Source organism: Capricornis sumatraensis, chromosome X (genome assembly GCF_032405125.1).
Source record: "Capricornis sumatraensis isolate serow.1 chromosome X, serow.2, whole genome shotgun sequence".
NCBI classification, from domain to species: domain Eukaryota; kingdom Metazoa; phylum Chordata; class Mammalia; order Artiodactyla; family Bovidae; genus Capricornis; species Capricornis sumatraensis.
The window spans coordinates 74,972,449-74,992,497 of NC_091092.1; the positions used below are offsets into that span (position 1 = coordinate 74,972,449).

The window sequence follows — 20,049 nt, forward strand, 5'->3', positions numbered from 1 at the left end:
TTTAGCTCCTATTCACTTTCTGCCATAAGGGTGGTGTTATCTGCATATCTGAGGTGATTGATATTTGTCCCGGCAAATATTTGATATTTGATATTTGATATTTGATTCCAGCTTGTGTTTCTTCCAGTCCAGCGTTTCTCGTGATGTACTCTGCATATAAGTGAAATAAGCCGGGTGAAAATATACAGCCTTGCCGTACTCCTTTTCCTATTTGGAACCAGTCTGTTGTTCCATGTCCAGTTCTAACTGTTGCTTCCTGACCTGCATACAGATTTCTCAAGAGACAGGTTAGGTGGTCTGGTATTCCCATCTTTTTCAGAATTTTCCACAGCTTATTGTGATCCACACAGTCAGAGGCTTTGGCATAGTCAATAAAGCAGAAATAGATGTTTTTCTGGAACTCTCTTGCTTTTTCCATGATCCAGCGGATGTTGGCAATTTGATCTCTGGTTCCTCTGCCTTTTCTAAAACCAGCTTGAACATCAGGAAGTTCACGGTTCACATATTGCTGAAGCCTGGCTTGAAGAATTTTGAGCATTACTTTACAAGCATGTGAGATGAGTGCAATTGTGTGGTAGTTAGAGCATTCTTTGGCATTGCCTTTCTTCGGGATTGGAATGAAAACTGACCTTTTCCAGTCCTGTGGCCACTGCTGAGTTTTCCAAGTTTGCTGGCATATTGAGTGCAGCAGGTTCACAGCATCGTCTTTCAGGATTTGAAACAGCTCAACTGGAATTCCATCACCTCCACCTGCTATGCATGAAATGTTCCCTTGGTGTCTCTAATTTTCTTGAAGTGGTCTCTAGTCTTTCCCATTCTATTGTTTTCGTCTATTTCTTTGCATTTTTCACTTAGAAAGGCCTTCTCATCTCTCCCTGCTGTTCTTTGGAACTCTTCATTCAGATGGGTATATCTTTCCTTATCTCCTTTGCCTTTCACTTCTTTTCTCAGCTATTTGTAAGGCCTCCTCAGAAAACCATTTTGCCTTTTTGCATTTCTTTTCTTGGAAATGGTTTTGATTACTGTCTCCTGTACAGTGTGTTGACCCTCCGTCCATATTTCTTCAGAAACTCTATCAGTTCTTGTTCCTTGAATCTAGCTGTCCCTTTATTGTATGTGTGTGTGTTTTAGTCACTTATTTATGTCCTACTCTTTGCAACCCCATGGACTGTAGCCCTCTAGCCTCCTCTGTCCATGGGATTCTCCAGGCAATAATACTGGAGTGGGTTGCTGTTTCCTTCTCCAGGTGATCTTCCTGACCCAGGGATCAAACCTGGATCTCCTGAATTGCAGGCAGATTCTTTACCATCAGAGCTATTGGGAAGTCCTCTTTACTGTATATCATAAAGAATTTGATTTAGGTGATACGTGAATGGCCTAGTGGTTTTCCCTAGTTTTTTCAATTCAAGTCTGAATTTTGCAATAAGAAGTTCATGATCTGAGTCACAGTCAGCTCTCAATCTTGTTTTTGCTGACTGTATCAAACTACTCCATCTCAGGCTGCAAAGAATATAATCAGTCTGATTTGGGTATTGACCATCTGATGATGCCCATGTGTAGAGTCTTCTCTTGTGTTGTTGGAAGAGGGTGTTTGCTATGACCAGTGTATTCTTTTGGCAAAACTCTATTAGTCTTTTCCTTCCTTCATTTTGTATTCAAAGGCCAAAGTTGCCTGTTACTCCAGTTATCTCTTGACTTCCTACTTTTGCATTCCAGTCCCCTATGATGAAAACGACAGTCTTTTTGGGTGTTAATTCTAGAAGGTCTTGTAGGTCTTCATATAACCATTCAACTTCAGCTCCTTTGGCATTAGTGGTTGGGGCATAGACTTGGATTACTCTGATATTGAATGGTTTGCCTTGGAAACGAACTGAGATCATTCTGCTGTTTTTGATATTGCACCCAAGTTATGCATTTTGGACTCCTGTTTACTATGAGAGCTACTCCATTTTTTCTAAGGCATTCTTTCCCCACAGTAGTAGGTATAATGGTCATGAATTAAATTTGCTCATTCTAGTCCATTTTAGTTCACTGATTCCTAAAATGTCGATGTTCACTCTTCCCATCTCCTGTTTGACCACTTCCAACTTACTTTGTTTCATGGACCTAACATTCCAGATTCCTATGCAATATTGTTCTTACAACATCAGACGTTACTTTCACCACCAGACACATCCACACCTGGGCATTGTTACCACTTTGGCTCAGCCTCTTCATTCCTCCTGGAGCTATTTCTTCACTCTTCTCGAGTAGCATATTGGGTACTTACTGACCTGGGAGTTCATCTTTCAGTGTCATACTTTTTTGCCTTTTCATACTGTTCATATAGTATGTTCACAGAGTTCTCAAGGGAAGGACACTGAAGAAGTTTGTCATAAAGATGTTAAGATGGTAGAGTAGAAGGACATGTGTTCAGCTTCTCCTGTGAAAACTCCAAAAGTGCAACTAGCTGCTGAACAACGATCGACAGGAGAATGTTGGATCCCAGCTATAAACCATACCCCACATCCAAGGGCAAAGGAGGAGTCACATCATCAGTGATACTGATGTGTAATTTTCTTTTTTGTTGTATCTTTGTCTGGTTTTTGTATTAGGGTAATGGTGGCCTCATATAATGAATTTGGGTGTTTTCCTTCCTCTGTAGTTTGCTGGAAGAATTTGAGCAAAGTAGGTGTTAGCTCTCCTATAAGCTTTTGGTAGAATTCACCTGTGAAGCAATTTGGTACTTGGTTTTTGTTTGTTCAAAGATGTTTTATTACAGTTTCACTTCTGTGTTTGTGATTGGTCTGGTTATATTTTCTATTTCTTCCTGGCTCAGGTTTATAAGGTTAAAGTTTTCTAGGAAATTGTCCATTTATTCCAGGTTGTCCATTTTATTGACTTATAACTGTTCATAGTAGTGTCTTATAATCCTTTGTGTATCTGTGTTGTCCATTGTAACTTCTCCTTTGTCATTTCTAATTTTATTGGTTTAAGTCTTCTCCCTTTTTTCATGATTAGTCTTAGCTAATGGTTTGTCAGTTTTGTTTATCTTCTTGAAAAACCAGCTTTTAGTTTTATTGATCTTTGCTATTATCTCCTTTATTTCTTTTTCATTTATTTTTTTCTCAGATTTTTTATAATTTCTTTCCACTTACTAACTTTGGGATGATTTTTTTTTCTTTTTGTAGTTGCTTTAGGTGTAAAGTTAGGTTTTTTTTTTTTTTATGCCTCTCTTGTTTCTCGAGGTAGGCTTGCATTGCTATAAGCTTCCAGCTTAGCATTGATTTACTACATTCCATTGGTCTTGAATTGTCATGTTTTCGTTGTCATTTGTTTCTAGGGATATTTTCTTCAGTGATCTGTTGGTTTTTCAGAAGCTTGTTGTTTAGCCTCCATGTGTTTGTGTTTCTATAGTCATTTTCTCAGTAGTTGATATCTAATCTTACAGTGCTGTGGTCAGAGAAGATACCTGAAGTAATTTCAATTTTTAAAAATTTAAGAAGGCTTGGTTTTTGGCCCAAGATATAATCTATCCTGGAGAATATTCCATATGCACTTGAGAAAAAAGTGAAGTCCACTGTTTTCAGATGAAATGCCATGTAGGTATCAGTTAGGTCCAAGTGGTCCAATGTATCATTTAAAGCCTATGTTTCCTTATTAATTTTTTGTCTGGATGATCTGTCCATTGGTGTGGGTGAGGTATTAAAGTCCTGAAATATTATTGTGTTACTGTCAGTATCTCCTTTAATAGATATTAGTATTTGCCTTATGTATTGAGGTGCTCCTGTTTTGGGTTTTTAATTTGGTCGCTCTTTGTGACACCATGGACTACAGCAAATTTGCCATGAAGTGATAGGACTGGATGCCATGATCTTAGTTTTCTGAATGTTGAGTTTTAAGCCAGCTTTTTTACTCTCCTCTTTCACCTTCATCAAGAGGCTCTTTAGTTCTCTTCACTTTCTGCCATAAGGGTAGTGTAATCTGCATGTCTGAGGTTGTTGATATTTCTCCTGGCAATCTTGATTCCAGCTTATGCCTCATCCAGCCTGACATTTCACTTGATGTACCCTGCATATAAGTTAAATAAGCAGGATGACAATATACAGCCTTGACATACTCCTTTCTGAATTTGGAGCCAGTCTGTTGTTCCATGTCCAGTTGTGAATGTTGCTTCTTGACCTGCATGCAGGTTTCACAGGAGGCAGTACAAATATTTATAGTTGTTATATCTTCTTGAACTGATCCCTTGATCATTATGTAGTGTCCCTTCTTTGTGCCTTACAAATATCTTTATTTTAAAGTCTATTTAGTCTATTTAGTATTGCTACTCCTGCTTTCTTTTGATTTCTACTTGTAGCAATTTCTTTTTCCAGGCTCTCACTTTCAATCTGCATTTATTCCTAGGTCTGAGGTGGGTTTCTTGTAGACAGTATGTATGGGGTGGGGGGTCTTCTTTTTGTATCCATTCATTCAATCTGTATCTTTTGGTTGGAGCATTTATCCCATTTACGTTTAAGGTAAATTTTGGTATATATGATCCTGTTACCATTTACTTTACTGTTTTGGGTTTGTTTTTGTAGGCCTTTCCTTTTTATGTTTCCTGTCTAGAGAAGTTCCTTCAGCGTTTGTTGAGGAGCTGGTTTGGTGGTGCTGAATTCAGTTCACTTTTGCTTGTCTGTAAAACTTTTGATTTCACCTTCAAATCTGAATGAGATCCCTGCTGGATAGAGTAATCTTGGTTGTAACTTTTCCCTTTCATTACTTTAAGTATGTCCTACCATTCCCTTCTGGTCTGTAGAGTTTCTGTTGAAAGATTTGCTATTTGCCTTCTAGGTATCTCCTTGTATGTTATTTGTTGCTTTTACCTTGCTACTTTTAATATTTGTTCTTTCTGTTTGATTTTTGTTGGTTTGATTAATATCTGTTGTGTTTCTCTGTGAGTTTATCCTTTTGGGGAGGCTCTTGGCTTCCTGGACTTGGGTGGCTATTTCTTTTCACATTTTAAGGAAATTTTCAACTATAATCTCCTCAAATATTTTCTCAGGGACTTTATTTTGTCTTCTTCTAGGAACCCTATGATTTGAATGTTATATTTAATGTTGTCCCATAGGTCTCTGAGACTGTCCTCATTACTTTTTATTCTTTTTTCATTATTCAAATTTTCATATTCATGTTCTGTTTCAGTTATTTCAGTCATTCTCTCTTCCAGCTTACTTATCCATTTTTCTGCCTCAGTTCCTCTACTCAGTTGCTTCCTTCCAGTGTACTTTTAATCTTAGTTATTGCACTGTTCATTGTTGATTGTATATTCTTTAATTCTTCAATGTCTTTGATGAATATTTCTTACAGCTTCTCAATCCATGCTTATAGTCTATTTATCCATAGCTCCATTTTGTTTTCAAGATTTTGAATCATCTTTATTATCATTACTCTGAATTCTTTTTCAGGTATATTGCCTATTTCATCTTCATTTGTTCCATCTTGTAGGTTTTTACCATGTTCCTTCTGCTGGATATTTCTCTGTCTTTTCATTTTTTGTAAATTTACTGGGTTTGGAGTCTCCTTTCTTCAAGCTGGAAGGTTGTAGTTCTTAATTGTGGATTCTGCCTCCCCTGGGTGGGGATGGACCTGTGCCTTGTGACGGTTTCCTGGTTGGGGGGATTTGTGCCTGTGTTCTGCTGGATGGAGCCAGACCTTGTCTCTCTGAAGAGTAGTACCAGGTCCAGTAGTGAGTTTTGGGGTATCTATGTGTTTGGTGATGGACAGGGAGCCTTGGTGGGCTGCAGTCCATGGGGTTGCAAAGAGTCGGACACAACTGAGCAACTGAACTAAACTGATGTGTTTGTTATGGCTTTGGTCAGCCTATCTACTAATGTGCAGGTTGTGCACCTATGTAGCTGAAGGACTGGCATGTGGCATTTGGCACTGGATCTTCCTGGCTTTTTGGTGGGGCTTGGCCTTAGTGTTGAGATGGAGGGCTTTGGGAGGGCTTTCACCTATTAATCTTCCATGGAGTTAGTAGTTTCTGGTGGTCCACAGTTTTGAAGTTGAGTCTCCCGCCTCTGGGGTTCAGGCCTGAACCTTGACTGTAGCATCAAGATTTCACAGGCCGCACAGCACAGAAGACAAAAAACCACTAGAATAATGGTGAAATAACTCTCAAAAGCCAAGATCACCCAGAGGGATTCGCACAGTTATATAGAGAAGGAAAGAAAGATAAAGGAGAAAGAAAAGTTAAAAAGAAGAATCAAAAAATAGAACAATCAAGCCAATAATCAAACCCCAAATGAAAATAGATATTAAAAATTATTAACAGACTTTCAAAGATACAAAATTAAAAACAAAAGATAAAAAAACTAAAAATCAAAAGCATGGGAAAAATTAGACTCTCAAAAAATACACTATCAAAAAGAAATATCTAAAACAAAAATTGAAAATTTGGAATTTGTTTTAAAAATAAGATATTTTAATAAAAATAAAAAGTAGGTTATAAGAAATAAAAATTAAAGGAGCAATAAAGAACCACATTAGGACCGTATGAGAGAAGAAAAAAAGAAAAAGGGGAAAAGAGGAGGGGAAATATATAGAGTCGTGGCAAATAAAATGGGAGAGAGTGGAAACAATGAAAGGTTTTAGTTTCTTGGCTTCAAAATCACTGCAGGTGATTACTGCAGCCATGAAATTGAAAGACTCTTGCTCCTTGAAAGAAAAGCTATACAAACATACACAGCATATTGAAAAAAGAAAGACATCACTTTGCCAACAAAGTTGTATCTAGTCAAAGCTATGGTTTTTCCAGTAGTTATGTACAGATGTGACAGTTGGACCATGAAGAAGGCTGAGTGCCAAAGAATTTTGGTGCTGGAGTAGACTCTTGAGAATCCCTTGGACTACAAGATCAAACCAGTCAATGCTAAAGGAAATCAACCCTGAATATCCATTGGAAGGACTGATGCTGAAGCGGAAGCTCCAATACTTTGGCCACCTGATACGAGGAACCTTTTCAGTGGCAAAGACCCTGATGCTGGAAAAGATTGAAGGCAAAAGGAGAAGAGAGCAGCAGAGGATGAGATGATTAGACAGCATCAGTGACGCAGTGGACATGAATTTGATCAAACTCCAGGAGACAATGAAGGAATGGCGAACCTGGTGTGCTTCAGTCCACTGGGTTGCGGAGAATCGGACACGACTTAGCGACAGAATGACAGCAAAAGTGAGAGGAATGTCCAAGTAGTTTCTCCATTTTCTGGCTCCAGTTGATTTGCCTACTCAGAAAGTTCTCCAGTATATCAAGGAAGTATCTCTCTGGACATGTTGTGGGCAGTGCAGGGTCTGCTCATACTCAGGTCTTATCTTGCTCCAGTTTGTACTTACTCTCAAAGCAGTCTCAGGCTAAATGCTGGAATTTAAACTGCTTCAGCTGTCACTTCTGAAATGCTTTTGCCTTCTTTCCTTTGTTCATGCAGCCCCTGGTGTTCTGCTTTGGTTTTGGTCCCACCTTTGTTTTTAAGTCTCTCTCCCATGTTTGTTCACTGCCCAGATGTGAGGGTGTGAAAGCAGCCCCTTATTCGGGGTCGCTTGCTCAGTTGTGCTGGGGAGAGGGGTGTGTGGGGAGTGCTCATTGTGGCTGGGCAATGTGGAGGGTTGAAATAGTTGGAGGTGGGCCATGCTTTTCCCCAGGGGAGTTAGTCCAGGTTTGTGGGACACTTGGCAGAGCTGAGTTGCTCAGGCTTCCAGGAAGACATGGGTGGCAACCTGCAGCTGCTCACTGCTTGGCTGTAGTTGTGATCTCTGGGACTGAGATTATAGTGGTCCCTTGCCTTCCACCTCTGGCACCATGCCTGCCTCTCTGCCTCTGGGGCCACAGACCGCAGCTGGATCACACCTCTTCAGAATTCGCTTGGATGGGGTCCCTTGTTCTGTGAGCGTGTGTAATCACAGGGCAGTGTTAGAGTCTTCCTGAGGGAATGATCCTTTTTTTCTCTGGCAGACCCAAAGCTTTTCTGGTCTACCTCTACTGTGTTGCCTCAGCCCTCTCAGAGTATCTTCATGGCAGTCAGCTCTGGCCCTCTCTCTGAGGCCTCATCCCCAAAGCCTAGGCCTCTGCACCTAGCCCCCACTCACGGCAAGTGGACACAAGTGTGTGAGCCACTTCTCAGTTGGGAAGTGCTGTTGGGCTTAATCTCTGTGGTGAATTTTCTCTGTTTTTGCCTCAGAGCACCTGTCTTCCTATGCTGCACTCTCTGAGTTCTGAAGTTTCCCCTTGACCCCACATATGAGGGGATTTCCTAGTGTGTGGAAACCTCCCCTCCTTTAGGACTCCCCCGGGGCGCAGGTCCCTATCCTGAAATCCTCTGTCTCCCTTTTAGTCTCTATCTTATGCCCTACCTCACTCCAATGAGATTTGTTTGCCTTTCTGGATGTCTGGGAACCTCTGCCAGCATTCAGAAGATGTTCTATGGGAGTTGTTCTACATGCAAGTGATTTTTTTATATATTTGTGGGAGAGAAGGTGTTCTCCCTGTCCTATTCCTCCACCATCTTGAAGGTCCCCTCTGTGTCTGACTCTTTTGCGACCCCATGGACTCTAGCCCACCATGCTCCTCTGTCCATGGGATTTTCCAGGCAAGCATACTGGAGTGAATTGCCATTTCCTTCTCCAGGGGATCTTCATGACCCAAGGATTGAACCCATGTCTCCTGCATTAGCAGGCAGATTCTTTACCACTGAGTCACCAGGGAAGCCCATAGAGATTCTCACTCAAGGTTTAAGATAAAGGAAGATAGCAAAGGATAGAATTTAATCACCCTTGCCTTCCTTTATGTTAGCAGGCTGATGGTTTCCTAAAGTATCATTGACTAAATTACTAAAATTGATGCTGTGGAAAAACAGATAAGAAAAATAATGTTTCTAAATACCACTAATCTTGATCTTTCTCTCTCTCTTTTCACAGTGACTGTTTTGAGCCCAGCAGAAAAAGGTAAGTGGTATTATAAGTTGTTTTTGTCAGGACTATATCCCTCTTTCTGTCTAAAAGTGAATTACATTAAGCCTATAAATTGAGCAACTTTCCCAGGAATACACTGAGGTTAGTGGAAAGTTTAAGATGATGTCTTTTAGGAAGATTGCCCAGAAATAAAGCAGAACATATTTTCAGTAGCTCCTCTGGGAAAAAAATATGGAGTTTGTTTAAATAAGGTTTTTTTGTTTTTTGTTTTTTTTTTAGAAAGGTAATAGTATACTATAAAAATAAAAGTTAAAGGAGTCACTCCAGGTTCGATGCATGATACTGGATACTTGGGGCTGGTGCACTGAGATGACCCAGAGGGATGGTACGGGGAGGGAGGAGGGAGGGGGGTTCAGGATGGGGAACACGTGTTACCTGTGGCGGATTCATGTTGATGTATGGCAAAACCAATACAATATTGTAAAGTAATTAACCTCCAATTAAAATAAATAAATTTATATAAAAAAGTTAAAGGAGCAATAAAGGACTAAATTTTTTAATTTAAAAAAATAATAAAAATATGTCTAGGTATTTCTCTGGAGCTTTTGTGGGCAGTGTTGATGGGATCAGTTCACTGTCAGATAGTCCTTTGTTCCAGCTTTTACTTGCTCTCAAAGTCTACAGTTGCCCCTCAAATGCAGTCTCAGCTTAACTGCAGAGTTTTAATCTGTTGCACCTGTCACTTCTGAGGGCGTTCCCCCTTCTTTCCTTTGCTTCATTTGGTCTCCTCTGTTTGCAAGTCTCTTCAGTGTCTAATTTCCACCCTAACATGTGGAGGCGAAAGTGGCTACTTATTCGAGCTCACTTGCTCAGCTGTGCTTTGGAGAGGAAGGACACTGAAAAAAAAAATACTGCTGGCATGTGTGGGGAGTGCTCACAGTGGATAGATCACTCTGGGTTGCCACAGCCCAGGTGGCGTGTACTTCCCAGGTCCAAGGCTCTCAGGTGTGCCATGAGGGCACAGTCTCAGGTATGCCGTCTGTCTTGTGCACCTCCCAGGTCCAAGCTGCTCAGGCTCTCAGGTGCACTGTGAGCACACAGTCCCAGCTGGGCCATGCATCTTATCAGGGGAGCTAGTCCCAAGCTCTAACACTCCTAGCCAATATGAACCATCCAGGATTCCAGGAAGATGTGATTAGTGACTGGCAGCCAGCTCACAGCTTGGTGGGAGATGCAGTCTCTGGGGCCCAGATTGCAGCGGCCCATTGCCTTCTGCCTCTCTGCCTTCAAGGAGAGAGGGCATAAATGGCAGCCAACTTGCTCACTAGAGTGTGATCGTTTGCTCTGTGAGCATGCCAGGGGTCACAGTGCTGTGTTAGAGCCTTCCCGTGGGAAAGGTCCTTTTTTTTTTTCTTTGTTTCCCTGACATTCCCATGGTTTAGGTTGCTATGTCACATTAGTCTCCTCAGAGTGTCCTCAGGGCATTCACCCCAGTCTTTACCCTAAGGACTGACAATGTAGCTCATGCCTCCGCACCAGCCCCCACTGGCTTTGGTCAAAGGCAAGCATGTGAGCCACTTGGCTAATAATTGCTGTTCATTGTGAATTCTGTGGTGATTTTCTTTTCAGTTATGCTGCCCTTTGAGATTCCAAATATCCCCACTGACCCCACCTCTGAGAGGGTTTTCTATTGTGTGGAAACTTCTCCTCCTTCATGACTCCCTCCCCAGGATGGGTCTCCATCCCTAAATCTTTTGTCGCTCTTTTAATCTTTATCTTTTGTCCTACCTCATTTTGAAGAGATTGGTTTGTCTTTCTGGGGTATCTGGGTTCAGAAGTTGTTTTGTGGAAGTTGCTCCACAGGCAGATGATCTTTTGATGTATTTGTGGGGGAGAGAGTGGTCTCCCCATCCTAGTCCTCCGCCATCTTGGGACTACCCATGAATGGTTCTTAAGATCAGAGATTTTTCTATATATATATATGTATATGAAATATATATATATGAAATATTTATAAATAAATATCATTTTCCACAGTAGCCTTTCAAGAGAAGTGGGGTGGGGGCTTAGTTGATGCTCCACCATAATAGTAATAATGACAGTAATGTTGTCATTATAATTGGAAACTACAATTTATCGTGCAGGGTACCTTGCTAAGTATTGTATGTGTGTATAATCTTTCAATATTTACATCAACACAATGATGTAGACGTTCTTTATGACATTTTATTGAGAAGAAAACTGAAGTTTAGAGAAGTTAAGCAACTTATCCCAGGTCATCTAGCTAGTAAGCAGTAAGATTCAAACCCAGAACTGCCTGACATTGAAGTCTATGCTATTAAGCAAATATATACCTGTTCTTTTACTTCTCAATCTACAACTTTCTAATTTGTTTAGTTGACCTCCTTACTCAGAAACTTGATGCTCAAATGCTCATTTTTCTAGTGTCCAAAGTAGTATATTTTCATTTTTTGTATGTTATCAACAAACTCAACTACATCCATGTAGAGTCATTTGTAAGCCCAACACAGTTCAAAACCTTTCTGGTATCATCAATCCAGTTGCCAGAATTTGAATTCTTTAGGAAACTGTTATCACAATTCATGATTGTTAATGTTCCTCTTATTCTAGAATTTTGTAATTCTCAAGCACTTCTCCCCTGGTAGCTCTTATATTCATCAATACACCAAAGAATAAGATTAGATTTTGCTTCTTTATTCTGCAGTGGGGCATAATGGGACAAAGTACAGGATTTAGAGACAGAGGATCTGGGTTGAAGTTGCAGTTGTATCATTTACTAGCTCTAAGACTTTTGGTAAGTAACTCAACTTCTCTGACTACAATTTCTTTAAAATGAGTCTAGTTTAATAACATCTTACAGATTTATTATTTTAAGCTAGCGAGAGCAAAAGTATACAGGCATAAAATATGCAGTATTAAACTGCTTTGTAAATGTGAAGTATTAACAATTTGAGTTGTAACATTTTTTATATGTCAGGATTCTCAAGACAGTAGAACCCATAAACTAAAATTAGATTCAATTGTAACCAGAAGTTTGAAAATTAGACTTGAAGATAACTTTCTGAACATTAGGGCAGTTTACTAGGAGATGCCATAAAACCTATTCAGAAAGTATTAGACACCAAACTATCTGGGATGAATTAGTGAGCCTTCCCTAGAAGCAGACCAATAGCTCTAATAACTATCTGAGATTATTTCTAACCCTGTAACTCTGTGACTTGTTTAGTGCAAAGAAATGGAAACAATAGAGTGGGAAAGACTAGAGATCTCATCGAGAAAATTAGAGATACCAAGGGAAAATTTCATGGAAAGATAGGCACAATAAAGGACAGATATGGTATGGACCTAACAGAAGCAGAAGCTATTAAGAAGAAGTGGCAAGAATACACAGAAGAACTATGCAAAAAATATCTTCATGACCCAGATAATCACGATGGTGTGATTACTCACCTAGAGCCAGACATCCTGGGATGTGAAGTCAAGTGGGCCTTAGAAAGCATCACTACGAACAAAGCTAGTGGAGGTGATGGAATTCCAGTTGAGTGATTTCAAATCCTGAAAGATGATGCTGTGAAAGTGCTGCACTCAATATGCCAGCAAACTTGGAAAACTCAGCAGTGGCCACAGGACTGGAAAAGATCAGTTTTCATTTGAATCCCAAAGAAAGGCAATGCCAAAGAATGCTCACACTACCACACAGTTACACTCATCTCATGTGCTAGTAAAATAATGCTCAAAATTCTCCAAGTCAGGCTGCAGCAATTCGTGAACTGTGAATTTCCAGATGTTCAAGCTGAATTTAGAAAAGGCAGAGGAACCAGAGATCAAATTGCCAATATCCACTGGATCATGAAAAAAGCAAGAGAGTTCCAGAAAAAACATCTATTTCTGCTTTATTGACTATGCCAAAGCCTTTGACTGTGTGGATCATAATAAACTGTGTAAAATTCTGAGAGATGGGAATACCAGACTGCCTGACCTGCCTCTTGAGAAACCTATATGCAGGTCAGGAAGCAACAGTTAGAACTGGCATTGGAACAACAGACTGGTTCCAAATAGGAAAAGGAGTACGTCAAGGCTGTATATTGTCACCCTGCTTATTTAACTTCTATGCAGAGTACATCATGAGAAATGCCAGGGTGGAGGAAGCACAGCTGGAATCAAGATTGCCAGGAGAAATATCAATAACCTCATATATGCAGATGACACCACCCTTATGGTGGAAAGTGAAGAGGAACTAAAGAGCCTCTTGATGAAAGTGAAAGAGGAGAGTGAAAAATTGGCTTAAAGCTCAACATTCAGAAAACAAAGATCATGGCATCCAGTCCTATCACTTCTTGGCAAATAGATGGGGAAACAGTACAAACAGTTTGAGACTTTATTTTTTGGGGCTCCAAAATCACTGCAGATGGTGATTGCAGCCATGAAATCAAAAGACACTTACTCCTTGGAAGGAAAGTTATGACCAACCTAGACAGCATGTTAAAAGCAGAGACATTACTTTGCTGACAAAGGTCCATCTAGTCAAGGCTATGGTTTTTCCAGTAGTCCTCTATGGATGTGAGAGTTGGACTATAAAGAATGCTGAGCACCAAAGACTTAATGCTTTTAAACTGTGGTGATGGAGGACTCTTGAGAGTTCCTTGGACTGCAAGGAGATCCAACCAGTCCATCCTAAAGGAAATCAGTCCTGAATGTTCATTGGAACGACTGATTCAGAAGCTGAAACTCTAATCCATTGGCCACCTGATGCAAAAAAACTGACTCATTTGAAAAGACCCTGATGCTGGGACAGATTGAAGGCGGGAGGAGAAGGAGATGACAGAGGATGAGATGGTTGGATGGCATCACCAACTCAATGGACATGAGTTTGACTAGACTCCAGGAGTTGGTGATGGACAGAGAGGCCTGGCGTGCTGCATTCTATGGGTTCTCAAAGAGTCAGACACAACTGAGCGACTGAACTGAACTGATTAAATTAGAATACAGAATAGCATATGACTACCAGTAGGAACATTATTTGGCATAAACAAAACATATATAAGCAGCAAAGATATGAAAGCCTCAAATCACATAACCTTTTATTCATTATTCAGAACTTAAGAAAACCTAGCCAGACATAGTACAAGTTTTTCCATTTCTTATCTGTGTAATGGTGCCCCTACTGGGTGAGGAGCGTCCCTCCAGAATTCATGTCCACCCAAAGTCTGTGAATGTGAATTTATTTTAAAATAGTGTCTTTGCAGGTGAAATCAAGATGAGGTCACAGTACATTAGGGTGTACCCTATGGCTGGTGTCCTTATAAGAAGAGAAAATTTTGAATACACAGACACAGAAGGAAGATGGCCATGTGAAAACAGAAGCAGAGATTAGAGTTGTGTCACCACAAAGGAACACCAAAGACTGCCAGGAGTGGCCAGAAGCTGGGAAGAAGCAAGGAAGGATCCTCCCCAGGAGCCTTCAGAGGGAACTGGACCTTAATGTCAGACTTCTTGTCTCCAGAACTATAAGAAAATGAATTTCTGTTGTTTCAAGTCACCCAGTTTGTGATAATTTGTTATGATAGCCCTAGGAAACTAATATAGTTTCTAATAAAATTTCAATCTCTAATGTACTATTAAGTAGCAAATTAGCAGACTTTGGTGTCAGATGTACCAGGGATCAAATCTTGACTTTGCCACTTACTATATATATGACCTTGGGGAACTTAACCTAAGTTTCACTTTCTTCTTCCATAAAATGAGAATAACAATACCTACCTTTCATGGTTATTTGGAGCACCAAATGAGATGTATATAAGTCTCTTGGCATAGTGCATGGCATATGTTAAGTACAAAATAAGTAACAGTAGATACTGTTGTTATTAACATTGGGAAAGACCTAAAAGATCTTTCTTCTGAGAAAGATAATATATTTCAGTACTATTATTCATACTACTGCCCTTATAAATATTTTGTCAAATGATTCTAGTGCACAGAAAGGATTAAAGCTCAGATCATCTGAACCACAGTCCAGATACTATATATTATGTCACCCTTGATTATATAGAACTCCATAATTCTTTTAAGACATGAGTCCATATGTTCTTTCATAGACTGTACTAGAAAGCAGAATAATAATGTATTTTGCTTTCATAAGAGTATTTTGCATGGATAATCTCTTTCAGCATCATGCTATCTATATTTTGAAAATCTAGAGTAGAAAGTCTTGCTCTTCTACCCCTGAAGTGTGGCTATGGGATGAGCTACAGGTTAAAAATTTGGTAGACTCCAAGGATTAGTGAGGCTAAGGGATCAATTTAAGAATGAGATTAGGCACAACCTATCAGGCAATCCATATGTAATCAAGAGTAATGTGTTGACCACAGTGGTGCATTTCGAAAAAGGGCAATCAATCATTTTAAGCAAACATTTAACTCATGTGAGAATTAATTTGTATTTTGAATGGTTTGCATGCTAAATTCTCTAGTTTCTCATTTAAAGTTAAAAATGATTATAATTATTTACCTTTTTAGAAATAGATGCAATTCTAAATAATAGAACTGTTATGGGCTCAATTGTGTTCCTTCAAAATTCATATGCTGAAATCCTAACCCCAAGTAACTTAGAATCTGACTGTATTTGGAGGTAGAATCTTTAAAGAAGTAATTAAGTAAAAATGAGATAGCTAGAGTGGGCTTTAACCAATATGACTGCTGTCCTTATAAAAGCAAAGGAGATTAGGAGAAAGACACACACAGCAGGAAGACCATGTGAAGAGAAAGGAAGATCACCATTTACTAACCAGGAGAAGAGGCCTCAGAAGAAACCAACCTTGTTTCCTTTTTAAAAAAAAAAATTAGTGTCAGGTACAGCAGTGATTCAAAATTTGTATAGATTATACTCAATCTGTCTTGTATAATATATCCTTTTTGCTTATTTATTTCATACATAGTAGTTTGTACCTCTTTATCCCCTACCCCTCCTTGCTCCTCCCCACTTCTCTTTCTCACTGGTAATCACTAGATTGTTCTCTACACCTATGAGTTTGTTTCTTTTTTACTATAATCACTAGTTTGTTTTATTTCCTAGATTCTACATATAAGTGATAACAGACAGTATTTGTCTTCCTCTGTCTGACTTACTTCACTAAGCATGATACCCTCCAAGCCCATCCCTGTTGTTGCAAAAGGCAAAATTTTATTCTTTTTATGGCTGAGTAGTATACCATTGTATGTATATATATGTATATATATATATATATTGTGTGCATATATATATATATATATGCATATATATATCTGTTCTTCTGTTGATGGATACTTAGGTTGTTCCCATATGAACATTGGAGTGCATGTATCTTTTCAAATTAGTGATTTTATTTTCTGTGGATATATACCCAGGAAGTAAAATTGCTAGATCATATGATAGTTCTAGTTTTAGTTTCTTTGAGAAACTTCCATTCTGTTTTCCACAGTAGATGCACCAATTCACATTCCTACAAGCAGTGTATGAAGGTTCCCTTTTTTCCACATCCTTGCCAACATTTATTATTTGTGTTCGTTTTGATGATAGCCATTCTGATAATTGTGAGGTGACATCTCATTGTGGTTTTGATTTTCATTTCTCTAATGATTAGCAATGTTGAACAGCTTTTCATGTACCTGTTGACCACCTGTATGTCTTCTTTGGAAAAATGAATATTGAAGTCTTCTGCCCAATTTTTTTACTTGGCTGTTGTTGTTGTTGTTGTTGAATTGTACTAGCTATTTACATATTTTGGATATTAACCCTTTATCATTTGCAAATATGTTCTCCCATTCAGTAGGTTGTCTTTTCATTTAGTTAGTGATTTCATTTGCTCTGCAGAAGCTTATAATTTAAATTAGTTCCCATTTGTTTGTTTTTGCTTTTGTTTTCTGTACCTTAGGAGACAGATCCAAAAAATATTACTATGATTTATGATTTATGCATGCTATGATTTATGTTCTGCCTACATTCTCTTCTAGGATTTTTATGGTTTCTAGTCTTACATTTAGGTCTTTAATCCATTTTGAGTTATTTTTGTATATGATATGAGAAAATGATCTAATTTCATTCTTTTAGATGTTTTTGCCTCCTTTGTTGTAAATTAATTGATTGTAACTGCATGGATATAACATACTGTTTTATATTTATTATTGTAAAATTACTTTATAAGGAGGATTTGGGGACCAGACAAAAGCTCTGTTTATGCACTAACCCACTTCTAAAAGAATATTATGTTGATTTTAATATTAATGTAATTATGATAATTACACATAATAATATCAATACACTGACTTCAATTAATATAATTTTGTTACAAAAATAATGTTTATTGAAAATTCAAGCTATAAAAAATATATAAGAAAAAAGTCTTCCTCACATTGACTCCACCCCTATCAATGTCTGTTCACAGTTAACTAGTATATTTGGTTGGATTTATATCTTCTAGATCTTTCTCTGTGTATTTACATACAAACAAATGATTATGGATTTCTATAATTTATATAGGATTCGTTGTTTTTTAATCTGGATGATACTGTGCATATTGTCCTATGATTTAGTTTTTTCACTTAATAATATATCATAGGTGTCCTTCAATATTAGTATATACAAGCATATTTAATTTTTTAATGACCTCAAGGTATTCCATGGTGTTGATATGCTATAATTTATTTAATAATTTATCAAGGATGAACTTAACAAAACTTTATTTTATCAATTATAAAAGTAATAGAACCTTATAAAATGAAAACAGTGTAGAAGGGGATAAAGAAGAAAGTGGAAATCCTTTAGTCACTGAAGAGGTTAAGGATGAAACAAGATCTGATAAATTTTTTTAATTAACTTATTTTTTATTGAAGGATAATTGCTTTATAGAATTTTGTTGTTTTCTGTCAAACATCAACATGAATCAGCTATAGGTATACATATATCCCCTCCCTTTTGAACCTCCCTCCCATTTCCCTCCCCATCCCACCCCTCCAGGCTGACACAGAGCCACCGTTTCAGTTTCCTGAGCCATACAGTACATTCTCGTTGGCTATCTTACATACGGTAATGTAAGTTTCCGTATTACTCTTTCCATACATTTCACCCTCTTCTCCCCTTCTCCCCTCTCCCCATGCCCATAAGTCTATTCTCTATGTCTGTTTCTCCATTGTTTCCCTGTAAATAAATTCTTCAGTACCATTTTTATAGATTCTGTATATATGCATTAGAATATGATATTTAGCTTTCTCTTTCTGACTCACATCACTCTACGTATAATAGGTTCTAGGTTCATCCACCTCATTAGAACTGACTCAACTGTGTTCCTTTTTATGGCTGAGTCATATTCCATTGTGTATATGTACCACAACTGCTTTATCCATTCATCTGTCGATGGACATCTAGGTTGATTCCATGTTCTAGCTGTTGTAAATAGTGCTGCAGTGAACAATGGGATACATGTGTATTTTTCAATTTTGGTTTCCTCAGGGTATATGCCTAGGAGTGGGATTGCTGGGTCATATGGTGGTTTTCTTCCTAGTTTTTTAAGAAATCTCCATAACATCTTCCATAGTGGCTGTATCAATTTACATTCCCACTAACAGTGCAAGAGTGTTTCCTTTTCTCCACACTCTCTCCAGCATTTATTGTTTGTAGACTTTTTGATGATGGCCATTCTGACTGGTGTGAGGTGATATCTCATTGTAGCTTTGATTTGCATTTCTTGAATAATGAGCAATGTTGAGCATCTTTTCATGTGTTTTTGGCCATATGTTTGTTTTCTTTGGACAAATCTCTGTTTAGGTCTTTTTCCCATGTTTTGATTAGGTTGTCTGTTTTTCTGGTATTGAGTTGTATGAGCTCCTTGTATATTTTGGAAATTAATCCTTTGTCAGTTCTTTCATTTGCTATTATTTTCTCCCATTCTGAGGGTTGTCTTTTCACCTTGCTTATAGTTTCCTTTGCTGTGCAAAAGCTTTAAAGTTTAATCAGGTCTTACTTGTTTACTTTTGTTTTTATTTCCATTACTCTAGGAGGTGGGTCATAGAGGATCTTGCTTTGATTTATGTTATAGAGTATTCTGCCTATGTTTTCCTCTAAGAGTTTTATAGTTTCTGGTCTTACATTTAGGTCTTTAATTCATTTTGAGTTTATCTCTGTGTATGGTGATAGGAAGTCTTCTAATTTCATTTTCTTACATGTAACTGTCTAGTTTTCCCAACACCATTTATTGAAGAGGCTGTCTTTGCCCCATTGTATAGTCTTGCCTCCTTTGTCAAAACTAAGGTACCCATAGCTGCATGGGTTTATTTCTGGGCTTTCTATCTTGTTCCATTGGTCTATATTTCTGTTTTTGTGCCCATACCATACTGTCTTGATGGCTGTAGCTTTGTAGTATAATCTGAAGTCAGGAAGTTGGTTCCTCCAGCTCTATTCTTTATCAAGACTGCTTTGGCTATTCGGAGTCTTTTGTGTTTCCATATGAATTGTGAAATTTTTTGTTCTAGTTCTGTGAAAAATGCCATTGGTAATTTGATAGGGATTGCATTGAATCTGTAGATTGCATTTGGTAGTATAGTCATTTTTAAAATGTTAATTCTTCCTACCCAGGAACATGGAATATCTCTCCATCTGTTTATGACATCTTTGATTTCTTTCATTAGTGTCTTATAATTTTTTGTGTACAGTTCTTCTGTCTCCTTAGGTAGGACCCTTGTCTTTTTCCTGATCTTAGGAGGAATGCTTTCAGTTTTTCACCATTAAGAATAATGTTTGCTGTAGGCTTATCATATATGACATTTACTATGTCGAGGTAGGTTCCTTTCATGCACATTTTCTCAAGAGTTTTCACCGTGAATGGGTGCTGAATTTTGTCAAAGGATTTTTCAGCATTTATTGAGATTATCATATGGTATCTATCTTTCAGTTTGTTCATGCAGTGTATCACATTGATTGATTTTCATATATGGAAGAATCCTTGGATCCCTGGAATAAACCCAACTTGATCATGGTGTATGAGCTTTTTGATGTGCCGCTGGCTTCTGTTTGCTAAAATTTTGTTAAGGATTTTTTCATCTTTGTTCATCAGTGATATTGACCTGTAGT

At 38.3% G+C, this 20,049-nt stretch overlaps 1 protein-coding gene across 1 annotated transcript in view; it reads left to right on the forward strand.

Annotated features, from left to right (window-relative positions):
• Window positions 1–20,049, forward strand: part of ZDHHC15 (zinc finger DHHC-type palmitoyltransferase 15) — a 100,914-nt gene that overhangs the window by 12,036 nt on the left and 68,829 nt on the right. The window contains exon 2 of the mRNA XM_068963194.1: window positions 8,935–8,961. Within this exon, the coding sequence (XP_068819295.1) occupies window positions 8,935–8,961 (27 nt within the window). The remainder of the gene's footprint in view (window positions 1–8,934; window positions 8,962–20,049) is intronic.